Source organism: Maylandia zebra, linkage group LG3 (genome assembly GCF_041146795.1).
Source record: "Maylandia zebra isolate NMK-2024a linkage group LG3, Mzebra_GT3a, whole genome shotgun sequence".
NCBI lineage: Eukaryota > Metazoa > Chordata > Actinopteri > Cichliformes > Cichlidae > Maylandia > Maylandia zebra.
This window is the reverse complement of record NC_135169.1, coordinates 16,199,482-16,225,713: the sequence shown is the minus strand read 5'-3', so window position 1 is coordinate 16,225,713 and position 26,232 is coordinate 16,199,482. Positions and strand designations below refer to the sequence as shown.

At 38.8% G+C, this 26,232-nt stretch overlaps 2 protein-coding genes across 3 annotated transcripts in view; one reads left to right on the top strand and one right to left on the bottom strand.

Moving 5' to 3' along the window:
* LOC101487469 (butyrophilin subfamily 3 member A2) overlaps positions 1-26,232 on the bottom strand; it is a 406,303-nt gene that overhangs the window by 12,071 nt on the left and 368,000 nt on the right. The gene's annotated exons all lie outside the window — the stretch shown is intronic.
* On the top strand, positions 12,017-16,291 carry LOC143416994 (low affinity immunoglobulin gamma Fc region receptor III-A-like). Its single transcript, XM_076882637.1, has 5 exons — positions 12,017-12,148; positions 14,289-14,555; positions 14,957-15,202; positions 15,431-15,598; positions 16,158-16,291. The coding sequence occupies exons 1-5, from the start codon at positions 12,118-12,120 to the stop codon at positions 16,226-16,228; spliced, it is 783 nt and encodes a 260-aa protein (XP_076738752.1). The 5' UTR covers positions 12,017-12,117; the 3' UTR covers positions 16,229-16,291.

Here is a 26,232-nt window from a genome sequence, read left to right as displayed (position 1 = left end):
CACAGAGCCACGTCTCCGTAAAACATAAGACACAGGAGGAGGCAAAGTCTCTGTTCATGCTTCTCATCAGGGCCAGCTCGTCTATCTTATTCCTGAGTGAGCGTACATTGGAAAGGAAGATCCCAGGAAGAGCAGTTCGCAGTCCGCGTCTCCTCAGACGCACGAGTGCGCCGGCTCGCTTACCTCTCTTTCGGCGTCTCACTTTCCTGATCAGAGTCAGAGCAGTAAATCTGCCGCAGATGCGACAAATATTGGAAGTAAATCCACAGGTGTTGTAGTCCTGTAGTTAAGGAGCTCTTCTCTGGTGTAAGAATATCCAGAGGAGTGCCCAGACACAGAAGTTATGCACAAAAACAAAACAGAAGTAACGCACTGAAGCACCAGGGCATCCATACGCGGCGCCATCTTGGATCAACCAAATTAGTGACTGGTGTTGAGATTCAAGCTGAAATCCAAACTTCTGCTCAATAAGAAATGTTCAAGTCTTCTCTTCAGCAGCTTCTAGGATCTCTTCTTCTGACTCTTTGCGTCCAGCTGTTGGTTTCCACATGCTGAGGCTCTCTTCATCAAGGCCTCTACACCGGTGTGTGAGCAGGAGTCACTCTCTTTAAAACAAAACACAACTGAATATCACAAGTTTAAGAAACTTCAAAGCAGAGACGGAACAACAGAAACAATCATATTTGATGAAAGTGCTCTGATAGAAACTGACCTCTGTCTAAGTCAGTATCCACCTGCTCCACCCAGGATCAGCAGGAGGAAGAAACTCACTGCAGCAGCAGCAGCGATCAGTCCTCCTCCGCCTAAAAATAAGAACATCCCACACAGGAGACGTTACTGAAGGAGAACTCAAAGTCTTTGCACTTTTATTCTGAAGTTGTTCCATGGTTAGTAGAAACAGGTTTTTGCTGACAGGTGAAGCTCTGCCTCTTTTTATTTCATGTTACTGACCTGCTGCCAGGTAGTGACAAACTATCCCTCCAGCTTTTTTGTGTTGCTGCCATCAGCTTCAAACTGAGCTGATGTTTTTTTTTTTTCAATAAATAGTAAAAGGTCTCAATTTAAACACTTGGTGTTTTCTATGTTCTGCTGTGAATCAAATGAGTTTATGTGATTTGCAAATCACTGTTTTTATTTATATTTTCTACAAAGCTCCAACTTATTTGAGAATAGGGCATAAAACAGGTCACTGTTTATTGTGATCTTTACAAAGAATATTTTTACCTCTAATTTTGTTATTTTTCATTCACAGCTGCTGTTTGCAGAGGTCTGGATCACAGTGCTGCTGTTGTCACTGCAGTTTTAGCAACGTTTGACTGTGAAATAAATGTTTTTAATTAACAGAGAGAGAAAAAAAAACATGACTCTGTAACTCTGGGAGGAAACATCTGTATATTCCTTCACCTGAGAGCTCCACCTTCTTGATCTTGATCAATGCGTTGCAGCTTTTCAGGCCATCCTTGAACAGCTCCGTCCTCCCAGGTTTCAGTTTTAAAGGGCACATGCCTGTGCTGGCTCTGTGGGTCTTCGGGGTCAGGAGGAAGGTCCAGTCTCCACCACTCATGGTCCTCAACCAGGGGCTCAACATGACATGGCAGGATGGCATCATTGTCATGAGTGGACACGATTAGCTGAGATGAACTGAGGATAACTTGAGACACAGAGAGGAAACATGAAACGTTTTAGTGTTTTTAAAACAGGGTGAAGCTCAAATATTCACATATTCCCTGAGCATCCAGCCAGAGTCAAAGAGCCTTGCTACACATGTTCAAACACTACTGCATATTAGAGTCACTGGGAGCTGCTTTCACGTCATGGTGAAAATCTCTGTAACAAACCGATAGAGGAGGTCACAACATGAAGAAGTAGCAGACAGAGAACTGTTTCAGCTGAAGTTGTTGATCCATTTTCACTCTGCAGTAATCTTCTCTGTTCTCTGCTCGTCCATCACTGCTTTTTTGGATCAGCCACCAAATAGGACAAGAACAGACCACAGCAGACAGTGAGGTCTGCAGAAAACATCACTTCTGCTGAACTGATCTCCAATCAGGAAACAAGCAGGTATCATCACTGCAGACCCATCACACACTGAACACTGTAACAGCTCCTAACCTCTGACATGTGTTTCTTTCCACAGGCTAAACTGTCTGTATTTAAAACATCCACCATACCTGCTGCTGAACCACAATGTGCTGTTTATACTCCTTACTGTACACACCCGTGTATATACTGTATGTATAGAAACCAATTATGCACTCTTTATTTATTCCATGATTTATTTAAAAAATATATATAAATATTTCATGGAAACTGATTTAGAAAAAGCTGCTTTTTATTTAATTTTTCACATGTTAACCTTTCAAATATCTTCAGCAGAAATGAATAGCTATTATTTGAGTCTGAAATGTCTTTCTGAGCTTCCTGCTTAAAAAAACCACACGCAAAATGAACAGTATTTCTTTGCTATAACAAACGAATCTTGGTATTAAAATAAAGCTATTGCTTCTGAGATTTCATCAGAGATGTAAATATTATAGTTGATTCTATTGTGTCAATGTTACTGAGGCTCGAAGATAGAAAAAGTAAGTATGTTTTAACCTCTTCTAATTTATTTTTGGATTTTATTGCATAAAACCACTTCGAAAATATGCTTCAGTAGACAATAAACTCCAGAAAACCAGGAACCGATGTATGGACATTATATAAAAATTGATGCTGCTGAAGTGAAACAGTAAAAGGTGATAAAACTTTTAATAAACTCATTGCCAGACATGTTGCCATTGGAGCATTTTGGCACCATTCTTTGGTATTGAACGGCAGAAATTATTGAACTTTATATACATGTCAAAAAATGGTTGTTTTTTTTAATTATTTTTTTTAAAGAATTACCCCCACACTCAGGTACATTGGATCTTTTTGCCTTTTAGAAAACGCACTTTTAGAAAATAGCCTTTAACTTTGGTTTGCTTCTCTGTAGCTTGTAGGGTGGGCTCGCTAGAATGGGTTAGGGCGCTCTTGGATGAACTGGATCTAGTTCAGTTATTCGAGTAAACAATGAAGATCAAGATCCGTTAGAGTTTATATTCTAACACAGCAAAATGAGCAGAGAAAAAAAGACAAAAAATATAAAATCAATTTGCAGCTGAATGCAGGTTTCCCCAACCTTATAAACAATGCATTTGCATAATCTTCAACTCAGACTGAAAGTGTCACTTGGATGAGTGACGAAACGTTTCTCCCACTGAAAATGTCCAGTTGAACAGAATCACCTTTTTGGGATTTCCTTACCTGGATGATTGAACATGCATTTAGACAATTTAAAGTTGAAAATTTAAAGTTTCAACTTTAAAACAACTTTATTACTTTTTCTCCTTTTCCATTTTCTACTTAACATGGAATTAACAATAATCCCATTACTTTTGAAAATTTAGTCACATATGAATATACTTCACTCCTTTTTTCATTCAGTTTATGAAATTTATCTTCAATTAGATTCATCCTCAGTTCATTCTCGGATGAGCATCCATTTTGACATAATCTCCTTTTACTTTTTCTCTTTAAAACTTGTGGTTTGCTGATCACAATATACTCAATAAAAATAGTCAATTGAATATATTGTACATTTACAATATATTCAAACAGGCTGTGTAACTCACTCACCCTTCCCATCCTGTTCACATACACACAGACTCAAAGCCTCTGAGGTCATCTTTACACAAACAAGCCACTACATAAGAAGTCTAACTGAAAGGCCCTTCAGGAACACACGGAAAACCTAATCCACACCAAGCCCTCTTGCCACCATGGAGTTGTGTAACTACCTCAGTGACCTTACCCTCAGAGTAGATGAGTCATCTACCTCATCCAGAGACTCTGCTTCCTCTACGGAAGACATGTTAGTGAACTTCAAGTACTCCTTCCACCATCCGACAATATCCTGAGTTGAAGACAACGAGACTCCACCCGCACTATACACAGTGTGGGTAGAGCACCACTTTCCCCTTCTAAGTCGCCTGACTGTTTTCCAAAATTACTTTGAGGCAGTCCGAAAGACAACATAGCACCTGGGATCCCTGGGACACACAAATCCATCCATATCATTTTATATTTCAATGGATTGAAATGATAAAAGTTTAACATAGAATGCATAATCATGTTTAAAATAAAAGATCTTTATTGTAAGGTAGTGACTTACAAATAATATGTCACAGGGTGTCACTGTTGAGCTGCATATACACTGTACACTCAAAAAAATCTGTTGTTGGATGAACACAATTTAATCATGGCACCCTTTTTGCACACAATTTAACCAAGTACAATAAACCCTTTTGGATCATGTCAAACCAACACATTTAGCATTTGGTGGTTTAATGTAATCAGATTACGTTGGATCAACATACTATACTTACATTGATTTGAAGTGATTTATTTAAGTATGTAGAGTGAAATTTGTTTTAATTCATTCTACACAATTTAAAAAGTTTAGGAAAACAGAATTAAATCTTGTTGTTTCAACAACTACTTTGTTAATCAAGGCAATGATTTCACTCATTTCAACCAAATTATTTCAATTAGATTTGTTTACATTTGTTACACATTTAGAAACCCACTACTTTACAAAAAAAGTCACAATCAGATTATGATAACATTATCTTTATTAACTGGATTTAGTGGACAATATAAAAGCTTACCATTTTTGTACACCTGCAAGCATTATGCCACTTCAAAAGGTAAAATGTTAGAATACTTATTTACATAGGTAATATGTTGGAACCAAAGCTTCCACAACTAAAAACAGATGCAAAATTTGCTCAATATATCGACTGCATTTTAAAAAATTAAACTAAAAGATAAAAATACATCTCCCACTTGGCAAATTAAAACATGTGACAAAATCGAATTGTGTGAATTTGGAAAAATAAAATAAAATAATTAGAAATATTTTGGGGGCAATACAACAACAACAAAAAATTCCATAGGTGATGAAAATCTATATTTGTTTGGTGTATCTCATTGAAATAATTATTAGTTTGACCAATTTTTATATTTCTGTATTTATTTTTTTAATTTTGGTTGCAGTCCTCCACAGCTAGCAATATAGTTTTGCTGTGTTTTAAAACATGCTAGCAAGCAAAATGGAAACAATAATACAGTGAACTTAACAGGTGGCAGTGGTCTTAAACTTTACAGGACCTTGATACATAAACACAACATAGTACTTCTGTCAGTACTTCTGATCCATTTTGAGCCATCTATATAAGGACAAACAAAAATCATCTGCAGTGCTGTATAAAAGGTGAATTGCCCAACAGAGAGAATCCAAAAACTTAAAAAAAAAATGTTTTAAATGAAAGAAAAAAAATATAAACAACTCAAATATTAACATTATATATTGGAAATCACCATTGCACCAATGAACCATTCAAGACCTATCAGTCATTTTCAAGTGCTCTCACCCCATAAGCTTGTTTTTCAGAAACTGCACCTTTGAAGACAGCTTTTGTCCATCAAGATTTAAAAGTATCTTCTGGAGGACTTCAAAGGTGCATTTAAGTTCTGGTGGGTAGCTCAGGTTCAAACGGTATATGAGTCCAAACAACAGAGCACATGCTTGTGCAATGTTACCCAAATCAGTGTTAGCCTCCACACCCTCAATCACGACACCAACGTCCTCTGGGTCATCTTCAGGTTCAGCACCCTCCTTCTGGATGACGTACACCCCCATCACAGTTTGCTCCATGCAGCTTTTTGCCTCGCTGTCCGTATCCTACATGAAAAAGTATAAGACAACAAAGTAAAATTTAAGAGATTGTTTAAACAACTGTTTCTATGCTGTTCATAAAATCCAAGTAGTCAAAGTAATAAACAGAAAATTACACCACTAAAGTAGTTGTTAGTAATTACTCCAATACATAAATTATAAAATACACCTCTCATGTCAAAAGAGGTGGCATAATTGACCTCTCACCGGCCCCTCCCCCGAAAGGGCCATTGTCCAATTACACATTATAGCAACCGTTACTGTGTCTGACAAACATTAACCTCAAGCAAGATGGAGAAGCGGTGTGCCCACCGATACGCCGAGAGATTGTGTCTGGAGGAGTTGTGTTCTTTCCATTCACAAAGTCAAAAACAACGTGAATGGATTAAACAGTGTGTATGGCCCCATTCCCAGGTAAATGTACTGAACATTATGAAGCATGTCTGCTCGCACATTCGGGTACCCATTGGTGCGCAGAGGAAACCATTTGTTTGTCGGACGTAGCAAGAGTAACTTAGGGGGACAGGACTCGAGAAAAGGCTAACTCAGCTGCTAAAATAAAACAGGTATAGAAGTAGGGCTGCCACAAACGATTATTTTGATAGTCGACTAGTCAGCGATTACTTTTGCGATTAGTCGACTAATCAGATCATCATCCATTGAACATACAGCATACAGCTTATTGCACCAGCAGCATCTGCTCTTATATAACTATCATTAGCTTTCAGCTTTAAGTGTTTAAGGTATGTGCTAACTAAAAATAAAGACAAGATGATAGTTTATTAAATTTTAATGACATTTGCAGAGTGTTTCGGTGGAGTTTAATAAACTCCTTGCTATCTAAAATATAACAGGACACCGGAGTATATTCTCCAGCATCTCACACTTCTGATAATCAGCTGTCTGCTTGACGTTTATTCAGCTGTGTAAAAACTATAACTTTAATCTCATCCAAACCGATTTACTCAGGAACAAATAAAACACTGAAAAAAGCCAAACAACATTTTGAAGTTATCTAAGTGACTTATATATCATGTTTAACCTGAGTAGTGAAAGACAGCGGTGGGTTTGAAAACGATCTGCCGGGAGTCCGGTGTTCTCACGGCTCTAGTTAGCCTAGCCCCCGGCTAGCTATCGAGCTAGTGGGTAACAGATGCCTCCGAAAACGTCGGAGCGCTTTTGAAAATATGTGGTGTCTTGATAAACTGAGCAGATATTTGAGGTTTACACAGCTACATTCTCGCCTGAAAATATGTTAAACGTTTATTTTGTGACCCAGAAAGAATAATAAGAATAATATTAAAACTAACCAGCTGCCGCCATTGTTGGAAACGAAGCAGGGCCGCGATGGGCCGCGCTATGAATTCTGGGACACAGTTTCTTCTTCTTCGGGGTTTAACGGCAGCTGGCATCCTTGGACATGCAGTGCTGCCATCTTCTGTTTCAGTCCATTATTACACTCTTAAATCCTACTGATTCCTGCGTCTTTTGTGATCTTACAAAGCTTCAAACGACGCGTCGACTATTAAATTAGTCGTCGACGATTTTGATAGTCGACGTAATCGTGACTAGTCGACTAATCGTGGCAGCCCTATATAGAAGTGTTAGTACTAAACAGCTCAAAGTTCATAGACATTTCTATTTACAAATACTGATGACCATAACAATGAAAAAACAACAGGACTTGTTTTAATCCAAGTACAGATTCAAAAGCAATATAGTCTTGATGCATGTTAAATGCATTGTATGTTTGTGTATCAAGTTTAAGTAGGCATAAATTTCTTTCCTTCCAATACCAAATTCCAGAAATTCTTTATTGCAACGCTTAATACTGTTTGGTATTCAAGACATCCTTTCCCCAATACCAGGTGTCTTGTTGCTAATCTCAAAATTTTAATTTTAATGATTTGCATTTGAGGCAACGTCACAATTTGTATGAGAATGTTACAGACAACATGCTGTCACAATGGCTCACCAAGTACTCCTTTATTAACTTCTCATAGTCTTCGTTTAGGTGGATGCACAAAGACTTCAAGATGCATGCTCGTCTGGTATGGATGTTGTCATGCTGGAGAGGAGGAGGAGATAATATGAGCCAAAACCAGTCTGTTTTTCTTAAAGCTAGGGTAATCAGTTAACTTGCATAATTATTCTTTAGGTTAGAACCTGGCATGTACCACTTGTTAAGCCGAAACAAAATTGACAACTTCATCTCCAAATAAAAGTTATTTTTGCTGCCTATGACAAAGTCTACTCAATCCTAATACAAACCTTGGAGATGGCAAGCATGAGACCTCTTATTTTCTTTCCACGTGTCCCTCCTTTGGTCAGAAAGATTTCCATTAAGCGTGCCGCGTATTGGTCAAGCTCGGCAAAGAAAGTAGATAGCAGAGGCTTTGTGGTGATTCGCAGAAACTCCTTCTCAATCTGCAATAGAGAACAAATACATTGATTAAAAACGCAACTGTATATTTCACTCACTTCACATCTAAGCTGACTAAAGCTGCTTTTAGAAGACCATGCAGACATCAGTGCTGTCTGTGTAGGACATGAATCAGTCTGTGTCAGATACTGAATTTGAAATTTCCACTAAAGTCACAAGTAAGAGGCAAGTGGAACCAAGATCTAGGCCATTTGCTTTTTGAAGTTTGCAAAGACTGCTAAATTGCACCAGTGGTAGTTCACTCTTTGCAACACAGTATGCTGTTCTAAACAGATTTTTCAGGTTTATTTTTAGTATATTATTTGCAATTGGTGTTTGTTCTGGGAAAGATATTGCAGACTGAGCAATAATCCATTTCTAATGGGGGCCTTTCTTAAAATGACTGGTCCCAGTAACAAAGGCGCTTGTCGACTCAGAAATCGAGGGAAAACCAACAACACACCCGGCAGAACATTATGTTATTTACACGGGTGCACATAAGTGGTCCACATGTGCGCATTCGCTGTCAAAATAAAAGACGCGCAACAGATAAGAAGTTGCAACGCACGTTTGCATCCATATAAAAGGCACTGTTTTTGTCCGCTAGAGTGGGATTTTCACGGCACATTCTGCACCACATCTGTGTGTTCATCATTTGTTTGAAGCCAGCTCACCTCCTGCAATCACTTTTGCGAGAATACGCGCTTCTTTTGTGGTTCGGACTCCTTCTGACATTTCTTTGGAGGTGGAGGAAAACCAAAGTAATTGCTTAAAGGAGCTTCTTCGACATATTTAAGAGTTCTAAACAAATATGTCCTCCTCCAGAAAATCTTATGTATGCAAACACGCGTTGCAACTTCTTATCTTGTGCGCGTTTTTTATTTTGACAGCAAATACGCACTTGCGGACCACTTATGTGCAGCCCCGGTTATATAGCTCGTCATGTTGCAGCCACAGAAATTCTTTTGTCCATGAAACCATAAAGCTGCACTTTCTTTTTGCCTTATAGTCTGATTTGTCATAACTTTTCCGTTTTGTGGTAAGCTTTTCTTTGGCTGTCACTTCTTCACCCTGACCTGTCTTATTTGGCTAAGCAGAACTACAATTAATATCCTGCTGCTTTTACACACGCACTCACATAACACTCAGCGATTGTCTGCGCGATCAACCTCTCACATGTTTAAGCTGCGGGAGATTTCACTTGTCATGTTTGCATAGTAAGCTAACGATTGATAAGACGATGTCAGAGGAATTGGTGCACAAATTATCATCACTCACAGATCAGTGCTGTCGCTCTCTATACACAGGTCGCGCGATTGCAAAGTGAAAGCAAAAAACAAGCGCAAATTCAAACGCGATTTCAATATGTCACATATTGACAGTGGCTCACCGATGCCAATGACATAATTACCCAGCTACATTTCCGAAAGAATGCAGAAGCATTGACATATATTTTTCCTTCTTATGACAGCCCGACGGGCAGGGCAGAGATAGATTTTGGTAGCCCGACTGGAAAAATCGCTAGCCCTGGGACGTCGGGCTAGCCATTTTGCGAGCCCTGTACAGTGTTTCAATAATTGTACCTACTACTCTCCCTGATGGAACAACGCTTGCACTGCCACATACAAGTCACTGAAAGAAAAAAAGAAAAGCAGTTTTAAGGATAGTTTTATTGGCACCTTTTTTTCACTTTGATTAAATCATAAAACTATCATAAAAAATATATGATGGTAAAAGGCTTACCATGTATTAAAGAGGAGGCACAAACAATCAGAAAAAGGGGTCAGCTTTCTTTGTGGTGTTACTATGGTAAAGAAAACAGAAAAAATTATTTTATAAAAATTCCACAGTGGATTTTTTTTTACTTTGTTGCAAATGTATAAAAAAAATACAAATACATATAAACACCTCTTGCAATATAAAATTCACAGATAAATATCCAATCTGTTGCCAAATGTAATAGCAGTGTTTCACACTATGCAATAAAGATGCGGGTAGTTGCGGTAAAGGTCCGACAGGCAATTTTCATAACTATCCGCCATTGCCTTTTCCTCTGACCTCGTGTTTATGCTCTTTTTCCCATGCACTAGCATCAAGTCAATTCGAAGGATGCAGCCCCTGAATTTGGACACAGCTAATATTTAGCAAATCGCGCATGCTAGTTTAACTTGCATTACTGTGAGAGGCCGAATGCTTAAAATAAAAGGAGAGAGAAAGAAAGAAAGAAGAAAAAATGCAAATGATAATAAAAAAAAGTGAACAAAGACCATGTCTTGCAATAACCGTCATTTAAAACCAAAGTGAATGCTAACAGAGCTAGGTAGAAGTTCAATGAGACAACCATACTAGCTTTAGCTAACTTCATTTACTTTGAAAGTGAATTACAAACGTGTTAAATATTGAATTAAACATATCAATAACCGCTAAAAACACTATAAGACTAACTGCAAAAACGGGTAAAAAAAAAAAAGAAAAACAATGAAGTGGAAATGCTAATAATAGTATAAATATACCCAGAGCGGATTATAAATCAGGTATTAGACGGTACCGATTGGCACCGTCTAATACCAGATTTTCACTGTATTTGCTCCACTCCCGCTGTCTAATGACAACTTACACATTTGGAATTAAAAACATTGTTAAACAATTAATGGACAAAACAACTTCGTTTGACTAAGATATTTTGAGTTATTTATTACTTACCTGTATTGTGGAAGATTCCGCAGAGGGAAATGGCAGTCCACTGAACACATATAACTTCTCCGCGTTCCCGCCTCTTCACTTTTGGGAAGTTTGAGCATGCGCACTAGGCATCGGTTTTAGAGTTGTTGATTTAAAATAATTACATTTAATTGAACTGAAGAATGCAAATCTAGTTCATTAAACTTTTTGTTATTTTATGTTAAACCAACAACTGATAATGATTTAAAAACCTAAACTCAATATGTTCATGTTAAATAGACAAATGTCTATTGAATTAATCAAACAACTGCCTTAGTTGACTTTTTTGAGTGTAGATTTGAGCAATTTTGACAATTGTCCCCTACAGGACACCCTAGGTCGAGTTTCCTGTTTGTGAGGGCGCCATCTTGGCTCAGAGTTTTCTGTGATTACTTTGCAAAGTAAGCACTGTCTTTGGCATTCCACATAGTTTAGATTAAAAAAATCAGTATTATACTTTGTAAAATGGTGATTGTCCAGTCAAACTATGAATATACTGTATTTATTGAGATGTTCATGTACTGTCTGATGAGAGTGTGTTTATGTTTGGAAATATCTGTGGCGATTTGGGGCAACACTTCTGCTTGCTAACAGAGGACTCATTGATGCAATGATGAAGAAGATGAAGAATTAGTTCTTCAGCTACAGTTTGCTAGTAGTGTTGTTATGTAAATTTTGCCTCATACACGTACCTGAAACCAAGAAATGTTGTTAAGATGCCAGCAGCTGAGTTGGAGTTGTTTATGCCCCAGTGTCTAAATAAGCGCTGTGGTCCGACCCACATATTGAATGACTGGTCTCTCTACTGTGCACCCCAATCCAAACCAAAATCACACAACACAGAGTCCAGGGTGGAGGGAGATCCTTGGACTGGCAGGGTTACATATACATGATTATTATGTGATCTTATACATTCTTCCGCTGCATAGAAACAGACATTTTTTTAATCATGTAAAACAAAGAACAGTGCATCAAATAATCACATTTAGGCTGAATTAGGGGCTTTTTTAATTTGATTGCATGTAAATGGAGTGGAAACCACATCCTTGTTTATCCTTTTATGCACACAATGTTCTTTTAAACACAGAGCATTTCTCTGTCTCAGGAAGACTAAAACCTGTTGGTGAGCTAGACAAACACAGGAAGAGGAAGTTCTTACAAACAACTCATCCTCATTTCAGTCTGACACTCACACAGCCAGCAGAAAGACAACATGGAGGTCAGAGTTGCTGATATCAAAGTCTGTGAGTACTGATCCTTGTCTATCTATACAAACATACTGAATAAGCTATTGAAAAAATGCACCTATGAAATTAAAGGGCAAATTAAGATATCTAAAACACACTTATAAATATTAATGAATTAATTATGGAATTTGTAACTGCTCAGTGCTAAATGCAGGAATCAACACTACAGGGAGTGCAGAATTATTAGGCAAGTTGTATTTTTGAGGAATAATTTTATTATTGAACAACAACCATGTTCTCAATGAACCCAAAAAACTCATTAATATCAAAGCTGAATGTTTTTGGAAGTAGTTTTTAGTTTGTTTTTAGTTTTAGCTATTTTAGGGGGATATCTGTGTGTGCAGGTGACTATTACTGTGCATAATTATTAGGCAACTTAACAAAAAACAAACATATACCCATTTCAATTATTTATTTTTACCAGTGAAACCAATATAACATCTCCACATTCACAAATATACATTTCTGACATTCAAAAACAAAACAAAAACAAATCAGCGACACTCAAGGACACTCAAAAGCCTGCCATCCATGGATTCTGTCAGTGTTTTGATCTGTTCACCATCAACATTGCGTGCAGCAGCAACCACAGCCTCCCAGACACTGTTCAGAGAGGTGTACTGTTTTCCCTCCTTGTAAATCTCACATTTGATGATGGACCACAGGTTCTCAATGGGGTTCAGATCAGGTGAACAAGGAGGCCATGTCATTAGTTTTTCTTCTTTTATACTTTTATTATATTTCTTGCCAGCCACGCTGTGGAGTACTTGGACGCGTGTGATGGAGCATTGTCCTGCATGAAAATCATGTTTTTCTTGAAGGATACAGACTTCTTCCTGTACCACTGCTTGAAGAAGGTGTCTTCCAGAAACTGGCAGTAGGACTGGGAGTTGAGCTTGACTCCATCCTCAACCCGAAAAGGCCCCACAAGCTCATCTTTGATGATACCAGCCCAAACCAGTACTCCACCTCCACCTTGCTGGCGTCTGAGTCGGACTGGAGCTCTCTGCCCTTTACCAATCCAGCCACGGGCCCATCCATCTGGCCCATCAAGACTCACTCTCATTTCATCAGTCCATAAAACCTTAGAAAAACCAGTCTTGAGATATTTCTTGGCCCAGTCTCGACGTTTCAGCTTGTGTGTCTTGTTCAGTGGTGGTCGTCTTTCAGCCTTTCTTACCTTGGCCATGTCTCTGAGTATTGCACACCTTGTGCTTTTGGGCACTCCAGTGATGTTGCAGCTCTGAAATATGGCCAAACTGGTGGAAAGTGGCATCTGCACGCTTGACTTTTCTCAGTTCATGGGCAGTTATTTTGCACCTTGGTTTTTCCACACGCTTCTTGCGACCCTGTTGACTATTTTGAATGAAACGCTTGATTGTTCGATGATCACGCTTCAGAAGCTTTGCAATTTTGACACTGCTGCATCCCTCTGCAAGATATCTCACTATTTTTGACTTTTCTGAGCCTGTCAAGTCCTTCTTTTGACCCATTTTGCAAAAGGAATGGAAGTTGCCTAATAATTATGCACACCCGATATAGGGTGTTGATGTCATTAGACCACACCCCTTCTCATTACAGAGATGCACATCACCTAATATGCTTAATTGGTAGTAGGCTTTCGAGCCTATACAGCTTGGAGTAAGACAACATGCATGAAGAGGATGATGTGGACAAAATACTCATTTGCCTAATAATTCTGCACTCCCTGTAATGATGAAGAAAAAATATTCAAAAAGTTTACATGTTTAACTGTCATTCTTAATCCCTACAGTGATTAATGTGCTGTTGATCTCAGTTACAGTAGCTGAATTCAGTGACTCTCAAACACATAGTAAGTAGTTAAAAATTCATGTTGATCTATTTATAACAAAAATGTAATAGGTAAATATTGTCTCATGACAACGTGAAAGGTTCGGCAACTATTGCACTTACTTTTGGGCTACAACAGCTGCAAAAGCATAGTGCATTCCAACACAACATTACATTAGAATACAACTTTGAAAAAAAAAATCTGTATTTAAGAAAAACCTAAAAATACAGCATACATGTGCATTTGTTTCAGTAAATATAGTAATATTGTCCATTTGTGTTTTGAAAGACAGAAGCAATAACACATCTTGATTTTCTGTTTTAGATTCAGGTTTTCCTGAAGTTGTTCCAAACAGGCAACAGTTCTTTGAATTAGAATCTATAACAATCAGCTGTGAAGGGCTACGTGGACTGACTGGATGGAGAGTGATGAAAAAGATAAATGGAGATCTTAGAACATGTGCTCCAACCTGGGATAGAGCTACTGGGCCTTGCAATATTAGTAATGCATATCCGAAAACTGACAGTGGAGAATACTGGTGTGAAATGGGAAGAACACAAAGAAGCAACTCTGTCAATATCACTGTAACTGGTATGCACATACACCAAAAAATATAAAAACATATTTAGTCCATCCACTTTTTAGATCTGTTGGTTTGGTATATCAGTTACAGTGTTGCGTGTGTGTGTGTGTGTGTGTGTGTGTGTGTGTGTGTGTGTGTGTGTGTGCTTAAACAATCATTTTACACATTTCGCTTAAGGAATGACATATGTCAGTTGTTTTTGGTAGCAAACACAGCACATTATATTTGGAAATTAAGCATTACTCTGATAACAAAGGCATCTTCGTCAAAGTTTGTATAATGTGTTATGCATTTTTTCTTAAAAATGATATTTGACCTATTGCCAGTAGTATTTGAAAGATTATATAATTTAATCAGAAATCAAGTTTTCTATAAGAAACTTTTCAAGTCATGTGCCATTCACATTCAGATGGTCCTGTGATCCTGGAGAGTCCTGCCTATCCTTTGTTGGAGGGAGATAATGTGACCCTGCTCTGTAAAAAGAAGCATGCACACCCCAATTTCACTGCTGAATTCTATAAAAATGGTGCCTTCATTGGGATCAGTTCAACAGGAAAGATGATGAACCCCATTGTCTCCAAGTCTGATGAAGGCTTCTACAAATGTGGCATTTCTAAGACTGAAGAATCACCAGAGAGCTGGCTAGCTGTTGGAAGTAAGTTTTATAGACAATTAAAAGCTGTGTGTTTTATCTACAATGCATTTTGAAGCTTTGCATAAACATGAAGTTCATGTGTTCAGATACGCATTATTTGATGAATGTATACCATAAATTGATGGTTTAGGGTTTGTGTTTGGTTTTTTATATTAATATAAAGTGTTTACATTAATTTACATCATTATAATTATGTCTAATACACAATGCATGCAATTATCTTTCTAGGAGCTGATGCTCCACCTCAGGTGCTTCGCTTAGACCTCTACCTTGTGTTTGGCATTGGTTTCTGTATTTTAATGGTGATTATTTTGGTCCTTCTGACTGGAGTATTTCAACATCAGAAACATCAACAGACCACCAGACGTCACATAGAAGAAACTTCTTTGACACCAAGTATGGCTCACCATTATAGAACATGACTTCTTGTTTAGCTTTGAAACCAATAAACCAAATCATAAGCATTGGCTGCCCTGGCCCTCTCTGATGTCACTCCAGAGTAGAGATGAAGACTTACACCTTTTTTAGTAGATTTTAAAAACTAATACATGCCCATGCTACATTTCTTTTAGAGTTTTAAAGTTTTTTAATTTTAGTCTGTTCTTAGATGGGTACTAGGTAACATGATAATGCCATAATATGACATACATAGTTGAGGTTTTGTGAATACATATTGGATGCTACTTTCATGAAATTAAAATCATGCTGTCCTTTTTTAAGATGTTCTAGTGCTGAAACACTGTAAATTTGGTATTATTATTTGGTAGGTGGTTGCTAGGCAGCATGATGATCGCATAGTACTTACATAATATCATAAATGCGTATCTTTTATGTTACACTATCTGTACTTTGTGATTAGCCTTGGCATGTGTGAGTCAAGCTGAGGAAACATTTTTCCTTCATAGTTATCTTTGTATTATGGTCTTGACTTGCCTGTATGTTTCAATGTCTGCAGGGGTCAGCATAACTAATTCTACCCAGGCGATGCGTACCCTCATCACAAGAAGCAAAGTTGATGAAAGGTAATTTGCCTAACGTGAAAATATTGAAACTATAACATCTCTAGCTGTTTAAAAAGCCAGTGGAAGAAACAATGTAATCATTAAAAAAGAAAAATAAATGATTTTTTCAGCAGTCCATCACTTTTCTGCTCCAGACAGAAATTATTGATCAAGACTTAAATTTATCTGATGTTTTGTGAGCATTTGTTAAAGTCTTGTCATTATTCAATCATTGTTACACTGTGTGTCAGCAGCTGAATCTTCTCACAGAGAGAAAGACAAACTTTACCAGCTTCTTTTTTTAACAGAAGGTCATGATGTCTGACAATAACCACACCAGAAACCCAAATACAAAAATGTATGCAGCTGAGCACCCTCACTTCAACATGTAGGTTGTTTGAAGGCTGTGAAGTATCATAATGAATGCGCACATAAGATATATTTTTAACTGGTGGTCACATGCTCAGCCACTTGACAGCTTAAGTTGTGTGTCTGCAAGTGAAATAAAAAAAGACTAGAAGTTTTTAAATTTGGTACCTTATTTTATTTTATTTTATTCATAATTGCATTTCATAAATGAACAAATCGTATTAGAGTAAATAATGTAGAAGAGCAACAATGTATAAATCATGTGTTGTTTCAAATATAATTCCCAGAATGCTTCAGGTTTCATTTAAAAAAAAAAAAAAGAATATTTTGAAATTTAATTTGTACTCAAAAGAGAATCAACCCTAGCAGGCATGTTCATGAAGGTACCAACTCAGTTTTAACAGAAGAGGATTTGAAACACTTCTATTGTACAACCCAAAGCCACAAATGAAGGATATATTAGTCTCTAATGCTCTTTTTTGAATTTTAATGTTATTGAAGCTATGAGTGTATGGAAAAAAACTGTCAAAAGAGTTGCATTTAGAGAGAAGACAATGGACATTTCTGTGTTTATTAGCAGAATTTTGATGTTTTAGATTGTGCTTTTCTATAAACAGTGAATGTGTTGATTTATAATTGATGAAATGGTGTCAGTTTGCATGAAATAAAAATGACCCCAAGACCATGTTTTTTCATCGTCTTTATTCTTCACATGAAAGAGGAAACTTCACCCACCTCACATCATCACTTCTAATTTAAAAGGTAGCAGTGTGTTAAAATTAAACATGAAAGAGAGAGACAGGTACAGGACATTACAGGTATGAGAGTGCTGTTGCAAATTTTTAAAAATATACTCACCGTGGCCTTTGCAGCAACACAATATGACAAATGTAGCTTAAGACATAAAGCTAAAATGTCATAAGCCATCAACACAATGTTCATTTATAGGAAAAATGGTGATAATATTGTCAACACAAGACTTGTCTTATATGAAATAGTGAAGATTGGGTAAAGTAATTCTAAAATACATGTTTGCAACATGGCTTTCATCTCAAAAATTCTTGAAAGGGTGTTGTCGAACAGCTAACAGGTCATCTGCAAAGGCTTATTTGAAGAGTTTCAGTCAGGTTTCAGAGCTCATCACAGCATAGAAACAGCTTTAGTGAAGGTTACAAATGAGGCAGTATCATCAGTAGGCATGGCATACATTTTCAGTGCTATGCAGATGACATACAGCCAGTGTTGGGAAGGTTACTTTTGAAATGTATTCCATTACAGATTACAGAATACATGCCCCAAAATGTATTCTGTAACGTATTCCGTTACGTTACTCAATGACAGTAACGTATTCTGAATACTTTGGATTACTTAATATATTATCATGCTTTTTACAACAACGTGAATGTACTATTGCTGTGTGATTTATTACTATTACTGAAGGTCCGCGACTCCGAACTGTAGTAAAGGGACCTCTGACTAATACGGCGGGGTCCCTGTCGGCTCGTAGCCGAAAAATAGCTTTACTTTGTTGTGTGGGTCAACTTTTCTTGCGAGAGACAGAGAGAGGCGTTGAAAGGCTGCTCCAACGGAACTTATTGTTTCGGAGGAAAACACGAACAGGTGTTTTCCTCGAGTCTTAATAGCTTACTTACAACTTGGGCTCGTCAGGCACTCTTCTTGGCTGCAGTGGTTATTATTATATTTACATGCTTCCAGCTCCCGTTTTTTCTCGATGACTGCTTGTACCTTTCCACTCCCCTTTTTCTCCCTCCTCGCGCCCACAGACCCATAACGTGTATGGCAGTCCATTCTCCCTGCAGCACGGACTACACTGCCCATGATGCTACATTCTTTAGAGCTATGCTTGTAGCATTCTGCCTGTTAGCTTAGCACGACAACAACAACAACGAAAAGGCGCTCTCTCACCCAGGAAACACACAGTCGCAGAGAGAGAGAGAGAGCGTCGCCCTGTAACCATGGCAACCGTAACGCTGCCGCCTGGAACAACAGAACGTAGCTGTCAAACAAAACCCAAACAGTCCTGACCGGCGACAAAATGAAACAGGAAAGTACCGCAGTGTAATCCATTTATGTCAACAAAGTAACTGTATTCTGAATACCACCTTTTTAAACGGTAACTGTAACGGAATACAGTTACTCATATTTTGTATTTTAAATATGTAACGGCGGTACATGTATTCCGTTACTCCCCAACACTGCATACAGCTTTATCTATGTCACGGTACTGGGTCGTGTGACCCAGTGTTTGAGTTTTTATGTATCTTTTGTATTCATTTTTGTTCTAGTTTAGCTCATCTAGTTAATTTCTAGGTTGCATTTTAGTCCTTTTTTTTTTAGTTCTTTTTGTCATCCCCCCTGAACCAAGGCTACATTCACACTGCAGGTCTTAATGCTCAATTCCGATTTTTTGATCAAATCCGATTTTTTTGTCTGCTTGTTCACACTACAAATAAAATGGGACAGCAAACGTGCTCTAGTGTGAACACTCAAAGCGGCCCAGCCCGCATGCGCAAAAGAAGACGTCACACACATCTCTGTACACCCAGAGCAAACAATATTGTTTGACTGATGGCCCTTAATATAAAGACTTCAGACTTTACGTTTCCCAATTTTTGCTTTAAGTTATTTTGTTATTTACATAATAATCTAGATAACCTAATAATTATCACATCTTATCTTACAGAGAATGTGATGATTTTGTGGATAATTAAAGTCAGTCATATATCCACAAACACAACAAGCTGAAAGTCAGTGATGCTGCTCGGTTTGCAGTCCTGAATATCACGGCACAAGCAGGATCCACTGCACTGTTAATGTTAGCTATGTTATATTGCTGCCTCTGTTCGGTGGTGTCGAGCCAAACGGACTTTAACGTGTGTTTGAACGAGCTGACGGTTCACTCGTTAAGCTGAAAGAAAGATGCTTTAATCACAGGAGTCACACATGTGTCCACTGCACCATCTGGGAACTCTTCTTGTTTAGCACTCGTAATAACACAAACACTAAATCCTCCTTCTCTGGTGCTGTTTTGTAGCAGTGTGTACACCTGAGACTGTCACCTGTCTGTCTGTCCTGCACTCTCTCTCTGTTTCTTTCTCTCTGATTGTGTAATAAAAGTATGAACATTTATTCATAAGTTACACTTGTGTTTGAAGCTTATCACACATTTGATTTCCATGTGTGACAACTGCAAGTGTCCAGAGTGAAGACAGACTGAGGGACCCACTGCTGCACATCATCTGTGAGGCTTTGCACCCCTGATGATCCACCAGGACAAACTCAGCAGTGTGTGAGGAAGAGGAGGAGGAAGAGCCAGCAGCAGCTGACAGATGGAGAGAATAGAGAGACTGTTCCCTGTTTGTGAAGGACTGCTAGGAAAGTTTAACATAACTAACTGTCTGTCCAGAATCAGTCTTATTAGGTAATGTTCAAATACTTTTATCATTCCAGTGTTTTCAGTGTGGGAGAAAGTACTCAGGGCCTTCAAGTTACACACTATGAAAGGCAGCAACAAGTTTAATATTCAGAAACCTAAAGTATGTATCAGCAGCAGAATGGACCTAAAAATAAATGTTTGTTTCAGTTCTATGAAGCTTTGAGTATTTTGGATTAGTAGCACTGCTGTGTTTGTTGCATCATATTGCTGTAATTGTTTATATGCTTTATATATTCTGAGGTAAGTTGATCTATAGTGTTACATCATATTCTATAAGGATGTTATGTGTTTGTAGACTTTCTGCCCAGTTTGACCCATTTAGCAGAAGTCAGCCTGTTTAAGGCTCTGATATCTGTTCTGTATGACTTAAAGCAGTTATGACATGGTCTGATTTTCTCACCCAATAAAGGAATATTTCATATATCAGTCTACTCTTCATTTTATCAGAAACAATTATCACAGCTCGTACATTTGCTTTTTACACATATATGTAGGCATTGAGCCAAATGTAATAATGCCAACATCGTGGCTCAAGAGATGGGCGTTCGTCTTGTAATCAAAAGGTTGCTGGTTCGAACCCCGGCTCTCGGTCGTTGTGTCCTTGGGCAAGACACTTCACCCGTTGCCTACTGGTGGTGGTCAGAGGGCCCGGTGTCTCAGTGTCCTCGCCTCTGTCAGCGGTTGTGGCTACACTGTAGCTTGCCATCACCAGTGTGTGAATGGTAGTGATGTGACGTTCTGTATCGAGGCTTCGAAGCGTGTGTCGAGTAATGGAGGGGGCGTTTCCGCGAAGCGCGTATCGAGGCGTGCTTCATTTATGGGAGGAGCTGAAAATGATGACGTCCGAAGCCTCGCTGCCCGGCTGTACCACGTGACTGGTTCAGGAAGCGGTTCGAACTTTGCCGCGAGATATGACAGCGATATAAACCCCTCAGACTTCATTCAAAATGTGGGTGTTTGATGGAGAGTTGCGGTTAGTGAGAGTTTGGAGACAGTTTGGAGGTTTATGAGAGTGAGGAGAGAAAGTCAGGAGAGAATGAAGCCAGCTAAGAAGAGGAGGATGTCCTCCCCTGTGTGGGAACATTTTGAGCTTATATCTCCCAACAAGGTATGTAACTTTCCACAGAAGATGTATTTTCATAATACTGATGGTGCAATAAAACCTATGTTAAGCTGTCTGTACTTTTGTACAAGGTGAGGTGTTTGCTATGTGCCAGGGAGCTGGGATATAACAACAACACCTCATCCATGCTTTGGCACTACAGAGCTATGCATGAGAATAAGGGGGACACCGATTGTGGAGCAAGACCAGGTGAGCCATCAAATGCCATGATAATATAGCATGCTGTAATGTTACTAAATGATAGAACAATATTAAACAATGCAATAAGTTATGTGTGTGATATTTATATTTGTGATATTTATATTTGTGCTTTGTCTTTATTGTCTTTCCTCAGGAGAACAATCTCAAATAGATGAAGACCTGGGCCCTATTTCAGGAAGCCGGTTTAGAAAACTCAGAGTGAAAAACGATACGCAGGGTTGAGTAACCCCGAACTGTCCAACTCGGAATATTCGGTTTCAGAAAGGCTGATAACAATTAGTTCAGTCAACGCGGAGTTGCTTTAACCCCAAGTGAAGCGCGCGGACGAGGATACATAAAGCCCTGATAAGTGGAGCACAGATTAAGCGAGTCACCATGGAGACGGAGGGAAAGAAGGCGCGGTCAATGTATTTCACAGCGCTTGAGGCCGAAATTCTGATGGCAGCATATGCCGATAACATGCAAATTCCGCGGAAAAAAGTAACACAGCCACAGCTGCAAGAGAAAGGGAGCATGCATGGCAAAACATAGCCGACAGAGTCAATGCGTGAGTGTAAATATAAACATTGATCTAGGGATTTCCACCCATTTAACACGTTATTTTATCATATGTTATTTTATTTGTTATTTTATACATTTTATTTTGTGATGTGATGTGAGCGCAGGTGCAACCCAACAGGCCCCAAACGTTCCTGGCAGCAAGTAAAAATGAAATATAAAAATATAGTCCAAACAGGTAAGGTGTAATTGTATTATGAGCCATAGTGCTTGGTCTGTTTGTCCGATGTAAATCAATTGCAGTTAGAGGCTACATTAATTTTCTTTCTGTAAGCACTTATTGAAATTATCTGAGCACATTACAAGTACATATTTGCTTACTCTGTATGCTCAAATGTGGCCCGTTATAGCCAACAGAAAAAAAGCGGAGGCCCGAAAAACAGGTGGGGGTCCTCCACCACCACTACTCACAGAGGCTGAGCAGTTGGCCCTCAGCCAAAACAGTGGGCGCCCTGTGGCCGAAGGCATCTCTGCGGGGACATCCTCTGAGTCAATAACCCCGCAAGACACAAGTGCCGACATAAGAGGTAAATTCAAAATAATACATGATGTGCATACATCCTTTCTTCACAGTCACCTTTGCAGTGCGACACATTCATTTGATAAACTCTTTACCATAATGAATTATTTTGTAGTGAAGTTATTTTCCTACTGATTTTGCCTTCCCTCAGTCTTGGTTGTCTTTGAGAGCATAATGACAATGAAGTGTAAGGTGATTGGTATGTTTGTTAATTGCCATTTGGTCCCTTGTAAGTTATAAGTGACCTGTATAAACCTCATATTCTATCAGTTGATGGTGATGGTGTACTGCATCTGGTGCAGCCTCCTGTTGAGCCAGACCAACATGCAGTTGTGAGTAATACTCCACAGATTATATGAGTTTACAGTAGAACAGCAATGTTGTCTATTTCTTTACTACAGGAAAATAATGAAGAAACATTGACAGCTGTTACAGAGGAGGAAGCAACAGAGACACTTTATGAGGTTTACATCTTTTAATACTTTGTGTACAGGAAACACAGGCGACCAATAAAGCCAGTTGAACAAAAAATCTGTTTATTCTTCTTTCAACATGTTGAGGTGATGGGTCAAAGGAAATGATTGTGACATATGGTGTCTCTGACTGCGCTTCCATCTTGTATGTCCGTGGGAGGGTCAGGATGTTCATGGTTTGGATCACTGCTGATGTTTGGTTCAGAAGGACAGTGTTCTCCTCTAATTGTGGCAATGTTGTGAAGAATCACACATGCCACAATAATGTCACATGCCCTTTCTGGGGTGACCCTGAGTCTTTGCAGGCACTGGAACCGGGCCTTAAGCATTCCGATAGTCATTTCAATTCTGGCTCTTGTCCTGCAATTAGCCAGATTATATCGCTGCTGTGGGCCCGGTTCAGGGTCAGGGTAAGGGGTAAGCAAATAGGGTAAACATGGATACCCCCTATCACCAAGCAAGTAGCCAGTGAACTCTCCTAAGACAGAAGGATACACTTCAGTTCAAATGTCCCTGAAGCAATTGGTCTTTATATATTTTAAAGTATTCTCAACTCACCATGTCCAAATTTTGTGCTCAGTGTACATTCACGGAATATTTGTGAGTCATGGACAGAGCCTGGCCACTTGGCTTCCACATTTGTGTTACTGTTGGCAGCATCACATATGATCTTCACAGTGCAGAGAACACAAATTAGCATCCATTACTATAATGAAATAATTTGTTAGTTTGACATGCTACAGGGAACTATGTACCTGTACATTAATGCTGTGGAAAGACTTCCTGTTCACATAGTCTCCTTCATTTACTGAAGGAGCAATGATTGGAATGTGAGTGCCATCTATACAGCCAATCACGCCTGGGAACCCTGAAAATAAATGTAAAATTTAAGTAGTAGTCCAAGTATCACCACATCATAAATTAGGTTTTGGTCATCCTGATACCTGCAATTTTGTGGCATCCCTCTTTGAAAAATCTTGTGGGTCTATGACCAGGGAACACCACAAACGGGTACAGGAGACGTTTCAGTGCAACTGTAACATTCCTGACTGCCCGACAGATGGTAGCCTTGGAAACGTGCTCAGCGTCACCAATATTATACAGAAGGCTCCCGTTTGCAAAAAACCGAAGTGCAATACAAAGAATATGTAATGAACTGAGAGCATGTCCGCGATGTGTCACATGCGTAATATATGGCCTGAGGATGTTATCCAAATAACTTAGAGATTGTGCTGAGAAACGGTAACGTTCGCACAGAAAATCATCAGGAAATGATAAAATGTCCAAACGCGCTCTGATCACTCTCTCCCGGCGGAGAGCTCTGCGGAGAATTTGGGCTTCACGATCTACTGGCTCTTCAAGGAAGTGGCACGCCATGTCCGACACTTCCTACTGTCAGGTTTCCGACAAAGGGGCGGAGACAGTCAGGGTTAGTTGTAGTAAACCTGCTAGGGGGCAGGTTAGCTTCACGGAGTGTGTCGTCATAGTGACTCACTGAGGCTTCATCTGAACTCGCTTTGTGAAACCGAAAACCCAGAGTTTTCGTTAACTCAGGGTATACTTACTCAGTTTTTCCACTAAACCGGCTTCCTGAAATAGGGCCCTGATTAGCATGGTGATTGAGGACTCCCAGCCAGTTAGCATTGTGGAGGACAAAGGATTTAAAAGATGTGTTAAATCATTAAATCCTAGCTATGTTCTCCCCACTAAAAGGTCATAAAAGCAGTGAACATTTAGTTTTTACAGAATAAAATGTGAACAGGCAGGACTGAGGCCTCAGTGTGTAGCTGTCCATACCTCAACGTTACAAAAGCACAACTACTGTCCACACCCCAACCACACCTCACCTCACAGTAAATGATCATTTCCATTTTAAACATTTCCAAATGATCATTTTCCGTACTGCCAGTATAAATATACACAGTATGCTGCCATCACTAGAATATACATGTTTTACACACTCCTTTTGTTGTTGACATTTACAGGCTGTGTGCAAAAGGCCACACTCTTCAAATTCATGCCAACTAATATTTTTACGTCCAGTAGGTGTCCTACTAGAGCAAATGAAGCTTCAAGAAGCTTTGTGCTGGGGTGAACCAATTGGATGAAAAGCTTCAGTGCTTCATGAAGCTTCATCTGCCCATCACTAGTGAATGGGTGGATGATTGTGTATAGTGTAAAGCGCTTTGGGGTCCTTAGGACCAAGTAAAGCGCTATACAAATACAGACCATTTACCATACTAAACGAATAATATGTCTCTTATATATAATACATCTGTATATACACTGTCAAATCTACACTTGTCTTTGAGTGAAGATTTAAGGTGATAGGAAATATAAATAACTGCAACTTGAAAAAAGAGTTCAAGCTCACTATATATATCTATACATCATAATAATCTGACAATACATATATTGTCCATATTATATTTACATTACCACAGTGAGATGATTTTAGTCTCATGAACAACATTAGCTAATTGTTATTTACTAGCTAATCTTAAATGACTGTTCAGTACAGAAATGAAGCCCAACAATCATGTTTTACAGTCCCGTGGTCTCAGCCTCAGATACTCAACTAATCAAAGTGATGTCATGACAAAAATGAATGACCAACAAAACATTTTTTCTCCTTCATTTCTGTCAAACAAAGCTGTATGTAACGTTTCTCGCGGTTAGTATCATGGTTGCTAGGCAACCTGAACAGTGTGACGAAGGCTAGACCGTCCAATTTCACAAGCCTCTTACTTCCGCACTTCTTGTACTTCTTGCACTACGCGTACTACAGTACGCGTAGTACAGTACGCGTAGTGCGCGCATTTCAAGCGTGCAGACCCTGAATTGGGATACAGCCTCTGTGTTTCATTCAGTCTGCGTCGCGTCATCTGTTACCATCCCTGTCACTTTAGCTACACGTCATAATTCATAGTTCTCAAGACTCTGTTATTGTCATGTTCATAGTTATCTGCTCCTGTTGTGTTTTCATAGTCTTTCATGTACCAGTCCAGAATTCTGTTCTTTGCCTTTTCATGTCCTGTTCATTGCTCATAGTTACAGTAATAAGTAACAGTCTTAGTAATTGATAGTCTTTAGTTGTTTCCCAGTTTAGGTTCTTTGTTTGGGTTATTGCCATAGTTTATGTTTGGTTATTTTTGCTTTACTGTTTACCGGCCCTAATAAAGGCTCGCTTTGAGTTCAGTAAAAGTTTTGCCCCCTCATCTGTGTCCTCCAAACACCCACCGTGACAATCTATCCATGAAGCCAGATAACACACCCCAATTAGTTAAATTGCAGCAATGTCTTAAAGACATAAAGACCTGGATGGACT

Excerpts from the sequence above, each read along its gene's own strand:
- LOC143416994 (XM_076882637.1), top strand. The coding sequence starts at position 12,118 with ATGGAGGTCAGAGTTGCTGATATCAAAGTCT. Across the intron at positions 14,556-14,956 it reads TGTCAATATCACTGTAACTG|ATGGTCCTGTGATCCTGGAG; the intron begins GTATGCACATAC and ends ATTCACATTCAG. Across the intron at positions 15,203-15,430 it reads GAGCTGGCTAGCTGTTGGAA|GAGCTGATGCTCCACCTCAG; the intron begins GTAAGTTTTATA and ends TTATCTTTCTAG.